This window comes from Thamnophis elegans, chromosome 13, assembly GCF_009769535.1.
Source record: "Thamnophis elegans isolate rThaEle1 chromosome 13, rThaEle1.pri, whole genome shotgun sequence".
NCBI lineage: Eukaryota > Metazoa > Chordata > Lepidosauria > Squamata > Colubridae > Thamnophis > Thamnophis elegans.
The window spans coordinates 525,128-546,770 of record NC_045553.1 but is presented as its reverse complement, the minus strand read 5'-3'; the positions used below and the strand labels follow the sequence as shown (position 1 = coordinate 546,770).

Below are 21,643 nucleotides of genomic sequence, written 5' to 3'. Positions count from 1 at the left end.
GAATGGCCCGCATCGCCCGATTGGGCGGGGGGCGGAGCGCCGGCCACGCCCCTTCGGGATGGTCATCCAGACAGAGCACAGGTGAGCGGCTCTCCCGCCGGCCCAGCATGCATTGCGCGGAGGGGCGCAGGTAGAGTGCCTCGGGGTGGGGAGGCTCAGGCTGGGGCGGCGGGGAGCTTTTCTCCGCTCGGACGGACCGACGGGCGTTTCTCTCTGCAGGGAGGCGATGTGGAAGGAGGGGAGCCTGGTGCTTTCCGCCCCGGGGAAGGTCATCCTGCACGGGGAGCATGCGGTGGTGCACGGGAAGGTAAGGAGGCGCTCGGGCTTTGCGCCCCAAGAGGCCGGGAGGGAGGGAAGCCTCCCCCCCCCACCCTTTTCAGCCCTTTAATTCAGTGTTTCTCAACCTTGGCAACTTGAAGAGGTCCGGACTTCAACTCCCAGAATTCCCCAGCCAGTGAATGCTGACTGGGGAATTCTGGGAGTTGAAGTCCGGACATCTTCGAGTGGGGAATTCTGGGAGTTGAAGTCCGGACATCTTCGAGTGGGGAATTCTGGGAGTTGAAGTCCGGACATCTTCGAGTGGGGAATTCTGGGAGTTGAAGTCCGGACATCTTCGAGTGGGGAATTCTGGGAGTTGAAGTCCGGACATCTTCGAGTGGGGAATTCTGGGAGTTGAAGTCCGGACGTCTTCGAGTGGGGAATTCTGGGAGTTGAAGTCCGGACGTCTTCGAGTGGGGAATTCTGGGAGTTGAAGTCCGGACGTCTTCGAGTGGGGAATTCTGGGAGTTGAAGTCCGGACGTCTTCGAGTGGGGAATTCTGGGAGTTGAAGTCCAGATGTCTTCGAGTGGGGAATTCTGGGAGTTGAAGTCCGGACATCTTCGAGTGGGGAATTCTGGGAGTTGAAGTCCGGACCTCTTCAAGTTGCCAAGGTTGAGAAACACTGCGTTTAATTTTATCCCTTTAATCCAGGAGTGTCCAAACTCAGGAACTTTAAGCCTGCTGGGGAATCCTGGGAGTTGAAGTCCACAAGTCTTAAAAGTCCCCAAGTTTGGGACCCCCCCCCCCTGATTTTAGTCCATCCACCCATCATCCCCGAATGGCCACTAAGGCTTCTCCCCCCGCCCCCCTTCTGCTTTCCTCTGCTGCTTTTGGGACCTGCAGGTGGCTCTGGCGACGGCACTGGACTTGCGGACTTTCCTCCAGATGACTCCGCGGCAGGATGGGAGAATCTCCCTGCAGCTGCCGAATCTGGGGAGCAAACTGAGCTGGGGAGCAGCTGAGCTCCAGCCCCTGCTGGCCGCCTTCTCAGGTAGGCACAAGGCACCTTTGGGGGAATCCCACCTGAGCCACAAGGAGCCGCTCGGCTGCTGGGGAAGTGGGCCTGTTTGCCACCTCGCTGGTGGTGTTGCGGCCCCAAAAGCCACCACAGGCCGCCTCTTGCCCTCGTCTACCTGCTGCTCTCGGTCTATGAGGCTTTGGTTTCTTTGCGGGGCTCCCAAAATCAGCTTTATTGTCAAATTGTATCCATCAAATTCTGCCCCTTGTGGATGGTGCTATCCTGGCGTACGTGGAATAGTTAGGAAGGATTGTCCAAAGACCCTGAAGAAAGGCGTCTTGCCTCCCTTTCTGGGCGTAGAAGACAATGTCTCTCCTGCTGTTTCTCCTCAGCTGAACTGCCTGAAGGGCAGCCGCCCAGCGTTGAACAAGTGGAGAAGCTGAAAGAGTTTGCGGGGGACGATAACGGACACAAAGCCATCCAGAGTGTGGCCGCTGCAGCCTTTCTTTACTTGTATCTGTCTGCGGCATCTAAATACGGGTAAGACTGATGGGTCTCACCTTTCCGTTGTGGCTCTTTTGCACCAAGCAGTCAGGATTGCCCACACCTGCCTTCCCAATTCCCACACGGAGAATTTGGAGGCGTTGATGGAGATTGTGGAACTGTTTTGCCTTCCTCTGGGAATGTCGGGAGGGTTTGGCGAATGGTGCAGATTAATAGGGATCCTAAAGAACACGCAGTGCAAAATACGATAGATCAGTAGAAATAGAGGAAAAAATGGGATGCAGCCAATGAAGATCGACAATGAAAGAAGAAGAATGGATGTTTTATTATTACAGGAATTTAAAATCAGGATTGTGGGATAATTTTTGCAGAAAGTAACTCATGAGCCATGAAATAAAATCGTGGATTATATCTCTTTTTTAAAAAAAAAACAGGAAACTAGGAGCAGGCAACATATAACACTTCTTACAAATTACTTGTTTCTGAGGCACCACATCCAGAAAAACCAGAAGAGAAAATGAGGGAAGGAAAGGCCAGTTCTGTGGTCTTACTTGTTCTGTTAGCCTCTTGTGACTCATCGTGAACGCAAAGACTGTTAAGTTCTGCTCAGCGTCAGGAAAACGACGAGTGGGAATTGCAAAACTTTTAATGCTCGCAGTGTTCTTATCTTTTCAGGGTTCTGCCAACGGTTGACATCTTGGTTTGGTCTGAGCTGCCCACCGGTGCTGGGTTGGGGTCCAGCGCAGCTTACTCGGTCTGCCTGGCAGGGGCGTTGCTTTCTGGATGCGGCGCCGTCAGATATCCTCTGCAGGAGGGCCAAGAAGCAGCTAGGTAGGCACTGGGAAAGAGAGGAGTTGAGGATTGGATTGGATTTATTTCATTTGTATGCCGCCCTTTTCCCCGAAGGGGACTCAGGGCGGCTCACAATTCAAATCAGGGAAAGGGGGTACAAACAGGAAATAAAAAGACAAAACATAACAATACATAATTTAAAAACACACAACAGTCATACCAATTCGAGACGGGGGCAACAGCTCTTTAGCCCCAGGCCTGTCGGAACAGCCAGGTTTTAAGGGCTACGCGGAAGGCCTGGAGGGTGGTGAGGGTTCGAATCTCCACGGGGAGTTCGTTCCAGAGGGCCGGAGCAGCCACAGAGAAGGCTCTCCTCCGGGTAGTCGCCAGTCGACACTGGCCGGCGGATGGAATTCGGAGGAGGCCTAGTCTGTGGGATCTAATGGGTCTGTGGGAGGTAATTGGCAGCAGGCGGTCTCTCAAGTACCCAGGTCCAATACCATGAAGGGCTTTATAAGTGACGACTAGCGCCTTGAAGCGTATCCGGAGACCAATAGGCAGCCAGTGCAGCTCGCGGAGGATAGGTGTAACGTGGGTGTACCGAGGCGCACCCACGATCGCTCGTGCGGCTGCATTCTGGACAAGCTGAAGTCTCCGAATGCTCTTCAAGGGCTGCCCCATGTAGATCACGTTGCAGTAGTAACTGCAGTAGTAAGCCAGGAGGGCTGCTGAAAGGGGACAGGGAGAGGCTGATTTCAGCCAAGGCCTCTTCTGCTCTTCCAGATGGACCAAGGAGGAGCTGGATGTGATCAACAGGTTGGCCTTCCGAGGAGAGCAAGTGATCCATGGGAATCCTTCTGGAGTGGACAACGCTGTGAGCACCTGGGGTTGGTGTTCTCTTTCCTTCTTTCCCATTTCTGGACTGGCTCAGGGGCAGCTTTGCCCCTCTCTGAGATGCTGAACTAAGCTGCCTCAGGGAACCACAAGAAATGTTCCTTAGGATTCCGGATTTTGGCTGCCGTTCACCCCAAGGCCTCCCTTCCCTTGGTTTTTGGTAGAGGAGTCAGCAGCCAGATGTTTCCCTCTTGCTTAGGTGAAATGAGCAATTTTGCAGAATATGGAACAATGAAACATTGAGGGGGAGGGAAACAATTTCTCTTCCTTCCTTTCCCAAATGTTTAGGTGGAGCCTTGCGGTATATTTCAGGAAAAATCTCTCCGTTGAAGAGGTAAGGTTCATTTGAGCTTCAGCGTTTAGATAGTTTCAACAAGAATTGGTGGCTTTATGAAATCGTTTTTAAAAGACGGAGTTGCATTTTTTAGCATGGTCCCATGTGTCGGTGTTTCCTTCACGAAAAGATAGTTTTCTTCCAACGTTTTGATTTGCAAGACTGATCAGCGTGTTAAAAAGTTTTGATTTTTTTTTTTTAAAAAAAGGGAAAAGCCTTGCTAGGATGATTAATTTCTTCAGGCAGACAGGAGTCTTCTTTTCGAAAGAAACAGCCTCCCACCGATCTCACTCTGGGCCCGAGGTCTCACACTGCGAAGGTTGCCCCTCGGCAAGCAAGCATCGAGCAGTGTTTCTCAACCTTGGCAACTTGAAGATGTCCGGACTTCAACTCCCAGAATTCCCCAGCCAGCGGATGCTGGCTGGGGAATTCTGGGAGTTGAAGTCCAGACATCTTTAAGTTGCCAAGGTTGAGAAACACTGCATTAGAGAGTTTGCATGCTGAGCGTTTCTGGGGCTTGGAAAAGAGATTGCCAGCGAGGGCTCAGCTCCCTCCCCCCCAAGCACCTTCCGCCAGCTTGGCCTAATCGGACTTCATTAGAATCTTTCGCAGGGCGTGAAATTGCTCTATTAGCAGCTAATGTTAGACACCACTTATTCTGTTGGCAGTTATTAGAAAACAAAGTTATTTTGCCTTGCAAAATGTGGGCCTTGGCTGGGTCGTTCCCAACACGCCAAGCTAATTCTAACTAAACCGTGGCTCTAATTGGTGATTAAGCTTAGCTAGCAAAGGTCCCGTCCTGGTGTGCCGCTGGCTGAGCAACATTCGCAGGAGCGGAGCAGAAGTGAAGCTTCAGGGCCTCCAGGGAGGGGGACGATGGGGCTTGTAGTTTCACCTTGCTGTTATGGAGATGCTTGGCCAAATTCTCCCCCCCCCCTCTCCCAGGCTGCAAACTTCCAGTTCCTTTGGGGTGAAATAAAAGCCGTACCTTCCTCCTTTGGCTGTGCCTGATGGGTCTGCGTTCTTAGTTATTGCACAGCAACTCCCAGACTGTTGACTTGATTTCGACCCTATGGAACGAACTCCCCGTGGAGATTCGTACCCTCACCACCCTCCAGACCTTCCGCACAGCCCTTAAAACCTGGCTGTCCCGACAGGCCTGGGGTTAAAGATATTGACCCCACCCGAATTGTATGAATGTTGTGCTTTTAACGATGTATTGTTTTATGTGTTTAACATGGTTTGTCCTCCCTCCCCCTGAACTGTGAGCCGCCCTGAGTCCCCCCAGGGAAAAGGGCGGCATACAAATAAAATATTTATCTATCTATCTATCTATCTATCTATCTATCTATCTATCTATCTATCTAAGAGTCTTTTTCTTTTTCTCAGTGTGCCCACTTTACGGATTTTACTGACCAACACTAAAGTTCCACGCAGCACCAAGATCCTGGTTGCGGGGGTTAAAGCCAAGCTCCTGAAGGTATTTCTTCTGGTTCCTCTCCCAGGCTTTGTGACTCTTGGTGATAAGTCAAAATACATTCAGGGTGGGAGGGAATGATTTGGAGAAGGGCTGTATAAGAAGCAGAAGCAGGTATAAATCTGCCATTCACGAGGGTCCCTTTCCGGCTAAGTTTAATAGAAGCAGGTGTTTTTTTAAAAGTAAACCTTATAACTGTTCCAATATAGGATTTCAGATTTTTTTTAATGCCTTTTATTTTTGCTCTTCCTCCTTCTCTTTCTCTCCCTCTGTCCCTCCCCCTATAATTTTCCCTCCTGCAGCTCCCCACTATCATGGAGCCGATACTCGCTTCCATAGACGCAATTTCTCGGGAATGTGAAGTTATTCTTGAGGCAATGACCAAAGATCCATCTCAGGAACACTACTCCAGGCTGGAGGTACGCCCTTGCCTTGGTTCCTTCCTTTCCCATGAGGACTAGGAGCCCGCTTTTAAAACAGAAAAAGAAGCTTGGATTTTTTTGGCACACTCTGAAGTGAGACGATTTTGCTGATCTTCGATTTGTAATCCTTGCTGTAAACCTTTGCTAAAAGTAAAGAACTCCTGAGTTTTCGGAAAGAAGGGAGAGAGAGAGTAACACTCCGTTCAGGCCGAAGACTGAGGTTAATTTGGGTAGCCACAGGAGAGCAGGAGGTGTGGCTTCCAAAAGATTTCCTCAGTCTCCAATAGGCAAGAAGGCTTGGTTAATACCCATGGTTACTCCTCCCACACCTTCTCTTCGGAAACGCTTGGATTTTTTGGCCCACTCTGAAGCTTCTGCTCCTCGTTTTCCCTCTCATCCGTGTCGCTGCTTTTTCCCTCAGGACTTGGTAGACATCAACCAGCACCTCCTCAACGGCATCGGGGTCGGCCACGCCATGCTGGACCGTGTCTGCCAGGTCACTTCCTCCCACGGGCTGCATAGCAAACTGACCGGAGCTGGGGGAGGAGGCTGCGCCATCACTTTGATCCCACCTGGTAAGTCTTTCCTGGCCGGCTCTTGCCTTCCTACGCACAGGTTTCATTTCTGCTCTGGAATTCTCTGTTGATTGCGCATCAGTTGGGTTCACAATCAAGTGCGTAAGTGAAAGGGCCCTACAGATGTGTTGCAGTGCAGCTGTTGGGGGCATATTGGCTTTCAGTTGGTCATGCTGTTGTATGGGCTTCTGGACTCTGGCAACTTTTAAGACCTGTGGACTTCCATTCCCAGAATCCCCCTGGCAGCATAGCCCATGTCTTAAAAGTTGTCAAGGTTGAGGAACTCTTCTTTAGGATTTACCTTAAGTGCCACACTTAAAGTAACCACGAACCACCCCTACATTCTGCTTAAAGGCTTCCCAGGTGCAGCTCAGAGCATCTTCCCCTCTGCATTCGTGGCTGTTCAGCTCCGTTTCCTTCGGCTGCACTTTTTTTTTAAAAAAAAAATTTATTTCTCATATATACATTCACAATTATATGATCTCATAACTGTTATTAATAATATGTATTTGTAACAATTTTTCTCCCCTACAATTGACAATATAATTGAGATTGCTTTCTTACCATCCTATAAACCCATCTTATTTTACAACAATCCTACTTCTTCTTCCTTCCTTCCCTCCTTCCTTCTCTCCTTCTCTCCTTCCTTCCCTCCTTCCTTCCCCCTTCCCTCCCTCCTTTCTTCTCTCCTTATCTCCTTCCTTCCCTCCTTTCTTCTCCCCTTCTCTCCTTCCTTTCCTCCTTCCTTCTCTCCTTTCTTCTCTCCTTCTCTCCCTCCTTCCTTCCCTCCTTCCTTCCCTCCTTCCTTCCCTCCCTCCTTCCCCCTTTCCTCCCTCCTTTCTTCTCTCCTTCTCTCCTTCCCTCCTCCCTTCCCTCCTTTCTTCTCTCCTTCTCTCCTTCCCTTCCTCCTTCCTTCCCTCCTTTCTTCTCTCCTTCTCTCCTTGCTTCCCTCCCTCCTTCCCTCCTTGCTTCCCTCCCTCCTTCCTTTCCCTCCTTCCTTCTCTCCATCCTTCCCCCCTTTCTTCTCTCCTTCCTTCCTTCCTCCTCTCCTTTCCCTTCTCTCCTTTCTGCACTTTCTGAGTGCCAAACTTTCCATACCGCTTGGGCTGGGTGGGCAGCTTATTACCCACATCTGCTGTTTTGAATAAATAAAATAAAATAAATAAAACTTTTGAGTGTCTTAACGGGGGGGGGGGGGGGGGCAATGTCTCTTGGCAGGCACCGCTCCTTCGGCAGTGGAAGACGCCATCCGAGACCTGACCCACTGCGGCTTCGAGTGCTGGGAGACGGTCATCGGGGCGCCTGGAATAAGCGCCCACGCCTTGCCGTGCCTGAAAGCGGAAGTGCGGAAGGCCTTGAAGGGCAGCTGATGGTAGCCGTGAAGAGGGACTCTTCCTCCACCTGGGACTGGACATCCAGGCAACCTCCAAGGACTCGGTCAGTCAGGCTGGGAAGGGCGCAGTCAGTGGGGGTGGGGGCTGCTGGAGCACCGGTGGGGTGGGGTGGGGTGAGAGGCAGGTAGCCGGGGTCTTCCTAACCAGTCCTCTGCTCTTGACGTGGCTCTGCTGCTAACGGGGAAACTTTGGCTACACTAGTATACATCCTTGGACCTTTGCAACTCGGCCAGGTCACTCAAGGTCACTAAAAATGCCGGGCATGAGAGCCCATCTCCTGAACTCTGCTGAGGGGCTTTCCTTCTTACCCACCAGTTGACAGGGCCTGGCAAGTCTGCCCTGAGCTATTAACTCTCTCTCTCCTGATTTGTCTCTAATGTGCTTTTTTGGGGTGGGGGTGGGAGGGGCAGGTTCCCTGGTTAATGAGTTGCTGAGTGGCTTAAAGGGGAGGAAAAACAGGGCTTCCAAATGTCCTTGTAACCAGCCTGTTCCTGTCAGTCCTCCCTCCCTCCCTCCGGTTGCATTTGATCACTTAATCCAGTGTTTCTCAACCTTGGCAACTTGAAGATGTCTGGACCTCAACTCCCAGAATTCTGGGAGTTGAAGTCCAGACATCTTCAAGTTGCCAAGGTTGAGAAACACTGACTTAATCAACTCAAGCTTTTGGGTGTAAGAGGGGCTGCGAGAGCCCCTCTTTGTGGGCGTCTGAATTTTTGTAGTATTTTTTTTTTTTTGTAGTATTTTATTGTCACTTATAGGCCGCCCTTTTCCCTGAGGGGACTCAGGGTGGCTTACAACTCATGGGAAGGGGGTGCAAGACAAAACGTAAAATAATATGTGAATACAAATAATAATAGCAATAAAACACAACATTCATTCAACATTCGGGTGGGGTGTATGCAAATCTTATCCCCAGGCCTGACGGGATAGCCAGATCTTGAGGGCTGTGCGGAAGGTCTGGACAGTGGTGAGGGTGCAAATCTCTACGGGGAGATCGTTCCAAAGGGTCGGAGCTACTACTGAGAAGGCTCTCCTCCGCGTAGTTGCCAGTCGACACTGACTGGCGGATGGAACTCGGAGGAGGCCTAATCTGTGCGATCTGATGGTCTCTCAAGTACTCAGATCCATAAAGGCTGTGGGTCAAAGATGGCTCTTCTGGCTTTTGTGCCAGGGCTGTTGGGGTGGTGGTGGAGGGAAGGGTCTTCCCAGCAACAGCCACTGCTGGAGGGGTTGGGGGGGGGGGGGCGCTTGTCCTGAAGTGGTTGGAGGGAGGCTTCTCAGCGGGCGCAGAGATTTTTCTGAACAGCAGAGGGCAGCATAGACCCACTTACGGAGAAGCTTCGGCTGGGAGGGTCTCTTGAGCTTGCAAAGGACCCCCCCCTTTCCCCACCCCCGGAGGCAGAGGCTGGCCAACTGGCTGGGAGGGGGCTCCGTTGGTTCCCTTGGAATGCCCACCCACCCCTGGCAAGGGACTGTTCTTGCAGCTCATCCAGCGGGGGGGGGGGCATATTTGTGCCACCTGGGAAGCTGGGTGGACACTTGTAAGTGGTGGAGCAGGCCGCTTTGAGGGGGGCTGTCTTCTTTGAGCATAGACACACACATGCACCCTAACCATATTGGCGAAGTGGGAGGGGAGCCCAGTGCCTGCAGAGGCCTCCAAGCACTTCTGGGAATTCGGTGGCTGTCACACTTCGAGTCCCAGTTCATCCCAGTTATTATTATTCTTGGATTTCACCTTGTCCTCTCCCCCCCCGACTCCCCCCACCCCCTGGCCTTTGAGAAGGAGGGGGCAGCTGGTGAAGAGAAACAAATGGAAGTTAAAACAAAACCATAGTTTGATGGGATGTAAAATGTAGCCACGTTGGGTCTAGAATTTAAAATGGGTTCCCCTGTTCTGCTGGGTAATGCCATCCCTCCCCAAGGTGACCCTTCGGGGGAAGGGGGGGAGATCTGGCATCTCGTATCATCTTCCTGGCCCTAATTTGAGGGACCTTCCTCTGTTTTTGGGAGAATGGCGGGTGGGACAACCGTCTCTGGAGAGGAGCACAAGACGGCAGAAGTGACCAGAGGGTCATCGCAGGACAATAGTCGCGAAGGCAGCCTCTCCGCCTGCTCCCCCCCCCCAAGGAGATGCCTGCCCCTCCCCCTTTGCCTTTGGGTGGGGGGGCTTCTTCCTTTGTTTCCAGGCCCCTCTTGTCAAAGATTACGGATAGCTGATGGATCGGGATGGTAACTTGGCTAATTTTTCTCAAGCGTCACTTTCCCACTGATGAGCTTTGTGGCGGGAAGGCTCAGCATTCTCCCCATTGGCTCCTAATGGCCGGAACAGCCCAGGAAGGCGGAAGATGAAAGGGGCAGGCGAGAGCCGGCCTCCTCTCCGGGAGCGGAAGGAAGGGCAGAGCCAGGCCGGGCTTGGCAGCCCCTGGCAGAGATCAGTTGTGCAGGGATGCGGATCAGAGCTGTCTCATTCTGGGAGAGGGGCCCAACCGAGGCTGGCTGCTAGAGGCACGCTGGGCCAGGAAAAGACTGGCTGGGGACCTAGTGGGGGTGGGGGGACAGGTTATCAAGACAGCCGAGGGCCGGACTTTGCCCGCATGGCAAAACCTGGGGAAGCAAGCGGAAGAGCTGAAGAGGTGAACCTCAAAGGCTGAAACTCCTCCAGTTGGCCTCCTGGGGGGTCGCTGGGTCTTCTGACCCGGGTGGGCTCACCGAGGCCAGCAGCCTCCTAGGCCGGTTTCAGTCCCGTGAAGGGTGAGGATGAGGAGGCAATTTTATCAGCCGGAGAGCAAAACCAAAACATTCCCAATGACCATGAGGCTATTTATTCCTTTTCCAATCATTTGCTCAGCTGCATTAAAAAAAGGCATAACCTGCCTTTCGGTTGAAAGCTAATTTTCACCAACGTGCCAATAAAAGCCAATCAAAATTATACCAAAAGTTAAAGCAGGAACATGGAGCCTGTAGCACTGAATAATTGAGCTGTATTAAAACAACCCTTTATGAAGAGGCTGGGGAAATTACTTTCTTTTTACATAACCCTTGAAACCATGCTCCACTGCCAAGAGGATTGGGGGGCAGCACTCTTCCCCCTCCTGCACAAACTGAGCAGGGGGGGGGGAGGCAGCCCATCTGGTCGGACCCTCTGAGCTGTTTGTCCAAGTGGGACCCAGTCCAGCACAGGGGTCCTTCTCGGCTCCTTGTCCTGCCCCTTCTTGGGATCGGTTTCTAGCATCCTTTTGGGGGGTCCTTCCTGCCTCGGGCCCCACCGCAGGGCCCCCCCTGTCCTGTTAACCCTGAGGGGAGGGGGCGGCTGCCTTCCCCCAGAGTGGCAAGTGTGGGAGAGCCGGCCTGGGTGGTGCGGATGGTTTTATGCTGAACCTCAGCAGTGGCCCCTTTGAATGGATGCTTGGGAGACGATGGCGCTGGGGGAGACAAGAGGGGGGAAAGCGGGTCAGAGTGGGAAATGTCAAAGGAGGAACTCAAAGGCAGCTGCCTCCCTCCCTCCCTCCAGGATCCAAGGGGGCCTGGCAGAGATTGTGGGGCTCAAAGCCCCCTCCCAAGCATTGCGGGGCTCATGTGGGTTTGATCTCCGCTTCTTAATCCTGCTTTTGGGGGACAGAACGGCCCCATCAGTGGGAAACAATGTCTGGGTTGACACGTTGCACCAAGCCATAATTCCCTGATTTTGTGCTCACACTTAAGCCACGATTTAGAAGCTTCAGTGGCTGCTTCCCTCTTCGCTCTACGCTCTGAGCCCAAAGCCCACCCAGCTACTTCGGGCTTAGCCCTGAGAAGGACATTGTTCCACTGTGGAATAGAAAAGAAATGGGACCCCCACAAAAACCCCTTCCAGAGCCCTCCGAGGGGGCCTGGTTCCCAGGGCGGAAGGACCCGCAACTCTTAACAGTGTGAAATTGTGGTCGAAGCCGAGTGGATGAAGACCAGATCCAGAAGACACCGGTGGCCTGTGAAACATCTGGCTGTCGTCCCAGAGGAAGACTTCCTGTGTAACCTCTTGCCATTTACTCCCTGGAGTATCAAAGAAGGTTCTTCATCCTACTCTGTTCTCCCTGGTCCGAGCGCCTTTCCTTCCTTCAAGAGCCAAGATCTGGAGGGAGAGGAAAGGTCTCTGCCCCTGACAGGGAGCCTGGGTCTGGGAAGCCCACCCTCTGCTCCAGATGTGCCGCCAAGGTGGCCTCAAAGCTCTCCGCAAGGGAAGGAGGCTGGGGGGCTCAGCTGCCGTCCATCAGGCTCCTCCAAGGGGTCTGGAATTAGGCACCTCGAGGTCTCCGGAGAGCAGAATCGGAAAGGCTGATCACTGTTGAGGGTGTGGAAGTGTCTGCTGGGAGCCTGTGGATTTTTGCATCTGTCTTCAGACAGACCCTCACTCCCCAATTGAGGGAGGGGGCAAGGCAGGGCTGATGTGCCCGGGGGCTTCCTTCCCCCAGCACGGAAGGGCACCCGTGACAGCCTGTTACTCCGTGATGGATTTAAGGCACGAATCCCCCCCCCCACACAGAAGCCCCCCATGGCACCGTGAAGGTTTTGAAAGTTAAGTATTACTGTCGGCTTTGTTGTTGCCGAAGTACGACAGACAAATTGAGAACTAGTTGTCAAAATGTCAGTGCACAACAAATCAACATTCAGAATGAGTCTTGGTGCAATGTGGTGTATAATTAAAAAAAAACCCTTTTTAGGAATTTCGGCAAGCATCGGCTTGGCTTTATATTTGTCTGTGTGATTAATAAAGGCAGCTAATTTTCAGACTTTTAAAAACAGCTAGAAAATAGCTCCTAATTACATATTAGGCTCCGCGCGTCCCCCGCTGCGCTCGGCTGGTATTGGTGGGCCAGGAATTTTGGCAGAGGCTTAATTACATTCTGAGAGCTTCATCTAATTTTAGTTAAATGTAATGTAATCAGCAGCAGATGTCTTGAAATAAAATATGAATTATGAATACGAAGAAATTCCTTTAAATAATTCTTTAAAAAATAATTCGCCATTGAGTTTTCTCCAAAGCGGTTCCGAGCTCGGTGGGAGAAGGCTGGAGGCTGGGAAGTGGGGGTTCAGTTATTGGGGGGGTGGGGAGCGGAGGGGCTGGGGGTTCCAAGGTTGAGTAGGAGGCACGGAGAGCGGAGCAGCCGTGCCAGCGGACAGATGTTTCCAGGAAGGGGGGGGCATCCAAGGCAGATTAAATGTCATCGTACCGCCGGGTCAGCTGGATTTCAAAACTGGTCCGATTTCCCTCAGCCGAGCAGGGCTGCTGAGTTAGCATTCTGTGGCATCCATCCTCGGCTTTATTGAGTTTTCCAAGCAATTTGGGGGTCCTGCCCCTCCTGAGGGAGCCTCTCCACCCCCTCCCCCTCCTCCTCCCCCTGCAACACCCTGAGATCAGCTTAAATCTCCGCTTATATTGCATTTTTCTGCTGACGCTGTCAAGGTTGTGTTTTCCCCCTCCTGCCTCTGAAGCCCAACGCCCTGGGTGGGGTTTGGGACAGCAGAGGCACCGTGGGGCTCTCGGGGGTCAAACCGTAATGTTGAGGCTTCCCTTTGCAAAAGGGGGGAAAAAAAGAAGGACGTGCAAATGTGTGTGGAGGGGGGGGGTTGTGCAATGCTAGGAAGCTTCCCTAAAGAGCCATTCAGAGGGAAAAAAGGCAGAAGGGCTCAGCCTGTGCCCCCTTAGGGAAGAGGTGAGGAAAGCACTGGGGGGGAGCCAGCTGTGGGGCCGGACTTCCTGCTGGGCCAAGGCCTCCAGCCGGTGCCTCTCAACCTGCCCTCTCCTGGCCTCGCTCTTCCCCGCCTGGGTTGGCAGCCCCAGCTATTCAATTCATCACGCCGGGAGTGACAGCTGAAATTCATTGGAAGATGAAGAAAATGCCGGCTAATCCTTTCTGGGAGACATTGATAGACTAGCGGCCGGGGAAGAATCGCACAGCAGTAATGAAATTAGGCTAAAACTACTGGTGGATAACAGATAATTGCCCTTGTCTGTCATCAGGAATAACATCTCCCCCAATGCAGACACAGGAAGAGCGGGGAGGGGGGGGGACGCTGAAGGCACGGCGCGGATTCCTCCACCTCCCCTTCTGCCCCCCCCCCCCCGAGGAAGGCAGGGACTCCCTCCCCACCCTTCCTGGGCGCCTCAGGGGTCCTCTCGCTGCAGGTGGATCCTTTCCGGACACTTGGCTGATCTCCCCCAACAGAGGAGCCAGGGGGATCAGGTGGGCCGAGGAGGGGAGGGGCTCCCAGCCCCAAAGGCTGCAGGGAGGGGCGGCCAATCGCTTGGACTCTGCGCTGCTGGGGGAAGCAGGTGGTCCTGCGGCCAGCCCTGGTCTCCTGGCTGGGGATGATGGGCCAGGAAAGCCCAATTCTCCTCCCAGGGAAAGGAATCTGCTTCTACACCGATGCCGGGATCTTTCAGCCGGGATCTGGCAGCCCAGCAGTTCTCGGGATCAAGTTCCTTCTGGAAGCGGACTGACTCGGATGCTGCCATCCAGGCCCAGGTCGACCCTCAAACATTCATAAATCCACGTAATTGCCCCGCGGTCCTCGGGGTCTCCAGCAGCCACAGTGGTGGCTCCGGGGCCTGGCGTGACCAGCAGCCGTTTGCCGGGTGATTTATCGCGAGAGGCTGGTGAGGGAGGGCGCAGGCCGGCCAGCTGCAGGAATGGTTTATGCGCCCCGGCCGGTGGCTGTAATTTACGGCGGACGCTGGAGGAATATTTCGCTTCCTGTCGTGCGGATGAAGATTACTTGTGTTTGAAATCGCCCGAGTACACAGTGGGTTCCACTTAAGCGGTTCCACTCGGCTGAGCCGGGGTGATGCCCGTCTCCTGCCTGGCTCGCCAGTGGCAGAGCCGAGAAGGAACCCTCCGGCGGCTTTCGGTGCCCGTGCGGACCAGCCCATCGCGAGAATCAGCATGCGGGGGCGGGGGGGGGTTGCTCTGAGGGCAGCAGGAGGCAGCGAGGTGGCCTCTCTACCCCCGGCTGATGGCTGAAGAGAACCTCCAGCCTCAGAGGCAGCCCCCTGACTCCCAGGTCAAAATCCCTTCCTGGGACGCACAACTCCCGGGTGTACTTGGTATGCGTCAGGGTGGTGATTTTATCGCCTGCCTTGCTGCAGGTGGCATAGCTGAGTTGAAAATCGGGATGGATTTCCTGAGGACTACCCTCTTGTTTTCAAGTGCAGTGGGGCAGATCCCTGGGGCAGAGCCCACAGGGAGGCTCTGGGTACCAGCCTGCCTGCCTGCAAACTCAGCGGGCAGGATGGGGGAGCGAGGCGGACTCTGCTTTCCCAGCCTCTGGATGCCAAGAGGTCAAAGGTCAGGAGGGGCCGGTCGAGCCGGACGCCTCCTGCTCCCCCCCCCCAAACAGCGTCTGAAAGCTTTGGGATGTCGGCATCCTGGTACACTGAGCCCTCCGTAGCCAGCTGGCCCTCCGACTCCGAGAGCTTCCCTCCGAGAAACTCCCACTGGCTCCCTCCGTCCTGGGTTTGAAGGAGAGCCACGTCCCCAAGCAGTTTAGCCCAGGAAACGGGCCAGTGGCCTGGCAGCAAAGGCTTCCGGACGGATAATCCGTGGCCCCTTCCTCCCCGGGGTCTCTGCCCTGCGCCTGCCCAGATGTCGAGGCGCATTGGGGGACCCCGGCTGGGGAGGAGGGGGAAGTTGCAGCTGAGTTGGGCCGTCTGGCTCCCTCGCCTCACCATCTGGGGCTGAGCCATGTGGGGGAACGGGGTGGCTGGGAGCCTGGAGGGAGGCCGGGAGGGGCAGCCCAGCCGCTGGGGGCTCTGCGAGAGAAGGGGGCCTCGTCCTTATCTGGGCCTGACAAACGAGCAGCCACCCCAGAGCGGCTGTTCGCAAAGCCCACCGATTGGATTCTCCACCCGACAGTTTGCTCCCAGCCGCAGAAGCCGAGCCGATTAACCAGCAGCTGCATGGGGAGGGAGGGTCCTTGAGTCGCTCGCCAGGAGGCCCAAGCCCAGCCGCTTGCTCAGCCCTGGCCGGGACCCCCCTCTCCCCCTTGCGAGGTCTGCAGGAGCCTCCTCCCTCTGGAGCAACCAAAGGAAGGGCTGCGAGGACCCCTCCCCTGCCTCCCCTTGTAGGAAAAGCAGCCCTGGGTGCTCCCAGGGGGAGACGGGTGGATCTGGGAGGGGCCGCCCCGCCCCAAGGACCACTGAGGGGCCGAGGATGGACCTGCTCCTGGTTGGGACCCAGGAAGAGTCTAGCCCCCCCACCATCATCCTGGCACTGAAAGGGACCTCTTGGGGTGGAAGGTTCCTCTGCCCCCTTTAGCTCGTGTCTCCTCTCATCCTCCTATCCTGGCACCTAATTCCTTCATCCTCGGCTTCAGGTGTGCAGGTAGACTGCCTCTGAGCAGGGAGGCTCCATCTAGCTCTTTTGGAACAGGTTCCTGCGGGGGGGGGAGGGAGAGCAGGTTCTCCACCTGCTTGGAAGCCACCGGTGAGGGCCCCCCCCCCCGCCCCCACAGCCTCCTTCCCCGGCTGGTCTGTTTCCGTGGCTCTTTCCTTGACACCCGTCCCGGGGTTTTTTATGGCAGCTGATTACATAATGGAAAACTCCTGTTAACACTCCACCAAACGGCAACGAAGATTATGAAGTAGCTGACAACCAGCGCAGGGGAGGTGTGAAATATAATGCCCCTAATATTGCAATTAGACAAGGACGACTCTTTTCTGTCTCTTTCATCCCCGGCCTTTTTTTTTTAATTAGCAGGAATAATAACATCCAGGCACCAAAGTGGAGGGGAACTGCTGGGGGGGGGGGGGGAGCAGCGCACATCATTGGCAGAGAAGCAGCCTCAAGGCTGGCTGGTGAAAGACACCCACCCACCCACCCTCAGCTGTTCTCAAGGCAGAGAGGGCATGACGGGCAGTGCCATTGTCTTCGCGAGGGGCAGGAGAGGAGGAGGAGGAAGAAGCGGGCATCAATCCTGCGAAAAGATAAAAAGGCCCTGAACAAGCTGTTCTCCTTCCTGCTGCTGCCTTTTTCCAGCCACTTGACTGCGGAGGAAGGAGAGAGCCAGGCTGCCCCCCAGGGCTGCTCTTCCCCTCCCCAAGGAGAACGGGGGGCCCTTCCTCAGCTCTGCCTGGAGCTCAGCCGGAGGTATGGGCCTGGCCCGGCTGGAGGTGGCAGTTCTGCCCTCTCTTAAAGTTTAATAACATTTATATGCCGCCCAATCCCGTAGGACTTACAATACAAAATAAATCAAAAAGGATAGAGGGAAAGAAAAGATAGATTAAAAAAAACACACCATGCTCTCCGTTCTAAGTGGGGCTGGGCCGTATTTTGGGGTCAACAGCCTCAGGCCTGCCGGAACAGCCAGGTTTTAGTGGCTTTACGGAAGGCCGAGAGAGTGGGAAGGGTCCGGATCTCTGCGGGGAGATCATTCCACAGGGCCGGGGCAGCTACAGAGAAAGACTTCCCCCCGAGTGGTCGCCCGAAGGAGGCCCAGCCTGCTCTGAAGCCCCCAAGCTCCAGGGAAGGAAGCGGCTGCCGGCGTCTTCAGAAGAGGCTTCCCTGCATGAGGAAGGCGAGGGGGGTGATTGAAGGGGGCGACTCTTCTGGATGCCAAAGGCCACGTGGAGCCTGCCTGCCGATGCCCGCTGAGCCAACGGGCATCGCCTGGGAAAGCCATGGAGGCTAAACATGAGTGGGCGGATCTAACCCAGACCCAGGGTGGGGTGGGGGAGTGTCCTGAGGGTTGCCTTTTGGCCCTGCGGGAGGTCAGAGCCAAGGGCCACTCCTGGGGCTGAGCTGGCTTTGAGTCGGGTGTGCAAAAGAAGAGGGGGCAGGAGGAGTTTCTAAGGCACAAGGAGACCCTTGGAGAGGGAAGCCCTCAGCCCAACCTCTGCCTGCCTTGCAGCCCCCCCCCCTCTTCCTTAAGCCTCCGGGAGCTCCTTGCCCCCTGCAAAGGCAGAGCAACCTCCGCTCTTCACAGAGACAAGCGGGCGGCTTCCGTCCTCTCTCCAGAAAGAAGAGGAGGATCCATTACATGAGGATCAGCCAGAAACCAACTCGGCCAATCGGCGGGTGCGCAGGAAAAAACGGCAAGCAGGAGAGAAAAAGGGGGGGGTGAACGAGGAGAAGAGGCAACGGAGGAGTGCAGAGATGGAAGGAGAGCGTGGAAAACGAGGACGGAAGAGAAGCGGGAGTTACAAGGAGGAATTTAAGCAGAGGGAAAAGGCGTGAAATTCATCCTCTGCGTGCCCTGGGTCACTTAACCACTGAGGGTTCAAAATATCCATTTCAATGCTCTTGAGTCCTGGGGGGGGCCAAGGGAAGGGTCAGACCCCCCACCCCCAGGCAGCCTCATTACTACTGGAACAAAAGTGCCCCCCCCTTATCTTTCCTCCGTGTTCTTGATATCCACTTCCATCAGCCATTGACAGGTCTTAAAGCCCATCCGTCAAGACGATTGGCAGGTCTGGGAGACGGCTGGGAAAAGGAAGGGAAGGGTGGGGGGTGGGGGGGGGTTGAGAGGAACCAGCCAAAGACAGGACTTCTCAATTTAAAAAAAAACTCCAAAAGCATCCGTGGACTTTTTCCAAATATTTAAAAAAATAAATAAATGCTGGGGAGCAGGAAGACGTTTTGGGGTTCTTATTTACTTTGCTTAATTGGCCGTTCTGCTTGATGTCCAGGGTCTGTGGAGGAGGGTCTTGGGGGGGGGGTCTGGGGCACCTCAAGGAGACCCAGCTGCCCCTCCCCTGAAACTTTTGGCCTTGGCCTCTTGTAGGGTTCACCAGTCCATCAGCCCTTCTGGCAAGGCTGAGGACAATGGGAGCGGTAGTCCTTTCGGCCTGTTGCAGAGGGTGGGGGGGCTGTGCTGTTTGCGTTGGCAGCCCCTCCCTCCTGAAGCTCCCAACAACAGGGGGCTCTCTTGGCTGCTGCTCCAGAGTTGCTTTCAAAGCCCCCCCCCCCCCCAAGTTAATGGGTCTCTTTGCACCTTTCTGAATTACGGAGTGTTTCTGTTCTGATGGGCTTTTTCTGCCAATTAGCCTTTATTAATGGAAGGTGACCTCTTCCCATTAGGGCCTCCTGCCTCTTGTGCCACAAGCTGTCCTGCTTGCGAGGCCTTGTGCCACAGAGCGTGCCAGGGGGGCGTGTGCGTGCGTGTGCCAAAGGGGCCGGGGAGATTTGGCTGCGGAGGGGGACCCTCATGGTCTTTCAAGGGGATCCTCCGATTAGCTGCCAATAGGAACCGTTTTCTGAAAGTTGCTCCAGAACTCTTGACTCAGAGCAGGAAGGTATCCCCCAAAACTCACTAATCGTGAAGGAGACAACAGGGCGTGTCCCCCCTCCCACACACACACACACATACACTATTTTGCTTGCCATCTGAAGGAAATGGTGCAACGTTTCTCTTTTTCACCTAAGTTTGGGGGGTCTCCAAATTTGGTAACCGGTGGTCTTCCCAAGCTTGCAATTTTGATTGATTGATTGATTGCAATTTTGCGTGAGGGAATGCAGTTGTTTCCTTGCTTCCTGCCTGGGCCCGTGAGGTGCAATGGTTAGAGCAGCTGCTACACACACACACCCTCCCTCCCTCCCCCGTGGAGGATTTTCTGTGGCGGGTTGGAGGGGCAGCGAGGGGCTCCTGATGCCAGGCCTGCTTGCAGCTCACCCAGCCAAGGCCTCCTCCGTCTCGCCAGGCCCCAGCTGGCTCCGCCGCCTCCTGGATTGGGGCCATGTGCCTTGAATTGCAATTGCAGTAAATAAATCCCATTAAGGGGGACTCTTCCTCCCGCACACACTCATTACCATGTGCCAGAACTCCTGGGCTCCTGGGAGCGCGACTCTAATGAGGCCAGGATGTATGTGTAGCTGGGAAATTAATGCTTATGCAGGTTAATTTGTTTTTATTAAGTACATCACATGAGCAGCAGGAGGAAGGGGAGATGCCACTCAGCGCACGGGGGGGGGGCGGTGTTGGAGGGGAGGTGGGCAGAAGGTCCTAGGGGGGGCAGTTCCATAGCCCCCCCTTTGCTCGGCTCCCTTAACTCCGCTCTTCTTTCCCCAAGGGATGCTTGGCTCCTTCCTCAAAGGGCAGAGGAGCCTGGCCTCATTTGCCCTGCCCTGCAACAGCCCCTCCCTTCAGATGCAGCCCTCCTGGGGGCTCCCCGGGTGAGGGAGGCCTGTTTTGTGCCCTAGTGGCAGTGGGCAGCCTCGGAGTCTGTTTTTCGTGCCAGCTGGGCTGTCCTGAGCTGCTCTGCCCAGCAGGTGAGAAGCAGGAGAAGAGTTGAGGGCTTCACCTGTGGCTTCCTTCAGGCTGCCAATGCCAGCCCAGTCTCTGCATTGGAGCTCCCAGGGCACTGCTCAGGATAGCAATGGGCCAGCCAGGCCCCCACAGAGCCCCTTCCAGCTTCCCTGGGGGAGGGGGGGAGGTGACATCTGCACCAAGCAGCTTTGATCCAGCCCCCCCCCTCCCTCTTGCCCCCCTACCCCCCAGCGGGCTGAGCTATCGGATTCATTCTTCTCTGGTCTGCCTCACCTGTGATTTCATGAAAGGAGAGGTGGAAAGGGAGAGGAAGAATTCCAAGAAAATAATTTTAAAAAAACCTCCAATTAGCAATTTGATCCTTCGGGCCCAGCATCACATCCGCTGTTGGGAGAGGCTGGAAGATGCCCAGGTGACCCGAGAGAAGTGGGGGGGGGGCAGGCGCATGATTGTCTCCCAGGGATGGAGGCTCCCTCAGCTGCAGTGCCAGGCCCTCCGTCTCCTTCGATGAAATGGCCTTTATTGGAGGAGGAGGGGGGGGGTCCGGACACCTGCTGCCTGAGAGTCATTGCCACCCACCTCCCACCCTCCAGTAGCTGGCAGGAGGGAGAGGGGGGGGCTCTGGGGCTGTGGCAGAAAACTTTCCTTGCAACTGCAAAATTTGCAGAACCTCCCTCCCTCCCCTCCCTGACTGGCAGGCAAATGGACCTGCTGACCTGTAGTGGCCATTTCTGTGCCATGGGCCAAGGATGATTGCCCACAGCCCCACCCCAGAAACAACCCAGCTCATGCCCAGAGAAGGAAGAGGCTAAGATAGCTGGGCAAAGGTTCCCTCTGCTTGGAGTTCATTCGCTCAGCTAGGATGGCTGGGTGGCTCTTTGGGGGGGCGGGATGCTCAGATGCTCCAGCCCCCCTCAAGAATTCGTAGGCAGAAGCCCCCAATTCCTTGTCCCCCATTCTAAGACTAACAGCTGGGCATCAACCGGCAGAGCTCGAGCTGCGCTGGCACCTCACTTGGGGCCATGCTGGCGGGATGCCCTGGGACTTCTAGCTCAGCCGCGGCTCTAGCGCCTGAGTTCTCCACCAGCGAGGCCGAAAGCCCTTTAACCGCGGGGCTGAAGGGCATCGCTCCCCTGGGCTCCATCCGGGGAGGGAGGGAGGGCGGAGGAGAAAAGGGAGCGGGGTGAAAAAGATATTTTCGTCCTTGGCAACTTCAGCTTCGCTTCGTCTCTCTTCTCCCCCCCCTTTCCCCTTCTCCGCATTGTTCTTCCCCTCCGCCGAGGGAGATTCGGCGGCATCCTCCTTTTTCCCACTGAAAAGGCTAAATGATATACTGACACCTTAATTACACCCCATTGTCACAATGAGGCTTGGAAATTGCATTACTGATATGAGAAGAAAGGGTTCTGGCGTGTGCGTGTCAGAGCGTTTGATTCACGGTGGCAGGTGGGGAAATGACACAAATAGAGGCTTAGAGGAGTCACACCCTGCTTTGTTGGCAAAAAGCAAAGGGGAGGGGAGGGGGGGAGCAGCCAGTGGGGCCACAGGGGCCGGAAAGCGGGGTGGGGCAGGCCCGGAGATGCTCCTCGCACGCAGCTCACAAAACGGTTTTGGCTCTTTCCTGGCGTGGCCCTTAGGATGCTCAACCATGAATCGGGTTCCCGCCCTCTGGATTTCAGTCTGGAGGCTGCAACATAATGTTTAATGTCGATGTTTGATGTTTAATGAATTTATAGG

At 54.9% G+C, this 21,643-nt stretch overlaps 1 protein-coding gene across 4 annotated transcripts; it reads left to right on the top strand.

Moving 5' to 3' along the window:
• Positions 1 to 43: 43 nt before the first annotated feature.
• MVK (mevalonate kinase) lies at positions 44 to 7,702 on the top strand. Of its 4 annotated transcripts, none has more exons than XM_032229745.1 (11): positions 44 to 81; positions 220 to 307; positions 1,163 to 1,310; positions 1,670 to 1,817; positions 2,457 to 2,612; positions 3,357 to 3,460; positions 3,756 to 3,801; positions 5,191 to 5,281; positions 5,581 to 5,697; positions 6,122 to 6,275; positions 7,491 to 7,702. In XM_032229745.1, the coding sequence occupies exons 1-11, from the start codon at positions 59 to 61 to the stop codon at positions 7,643 to 7,645; spliced, it is 1,230 nt and encodes a 409-aa protein (XP_032085636.1). In that variant the 5' UTR covers positions 44 to 58; the 3' UTR covers positions 7,646 to 7,702. The 4 variants fall into 4 exon arrangements, with proteins under 4 accessions (XP_032085636.1, XP_032085637.1, XP_032085635.1 ...); XM_032229746.1 differs by having other exon boundaries at positions 51 to 130; positions 7,494 to 7,702; XM_032229744.1 differs by having other exon boundaries at positions 51 to 130.
• Positions 7,703 to 21,643: the final 13,941 nt, after the last annotated feature.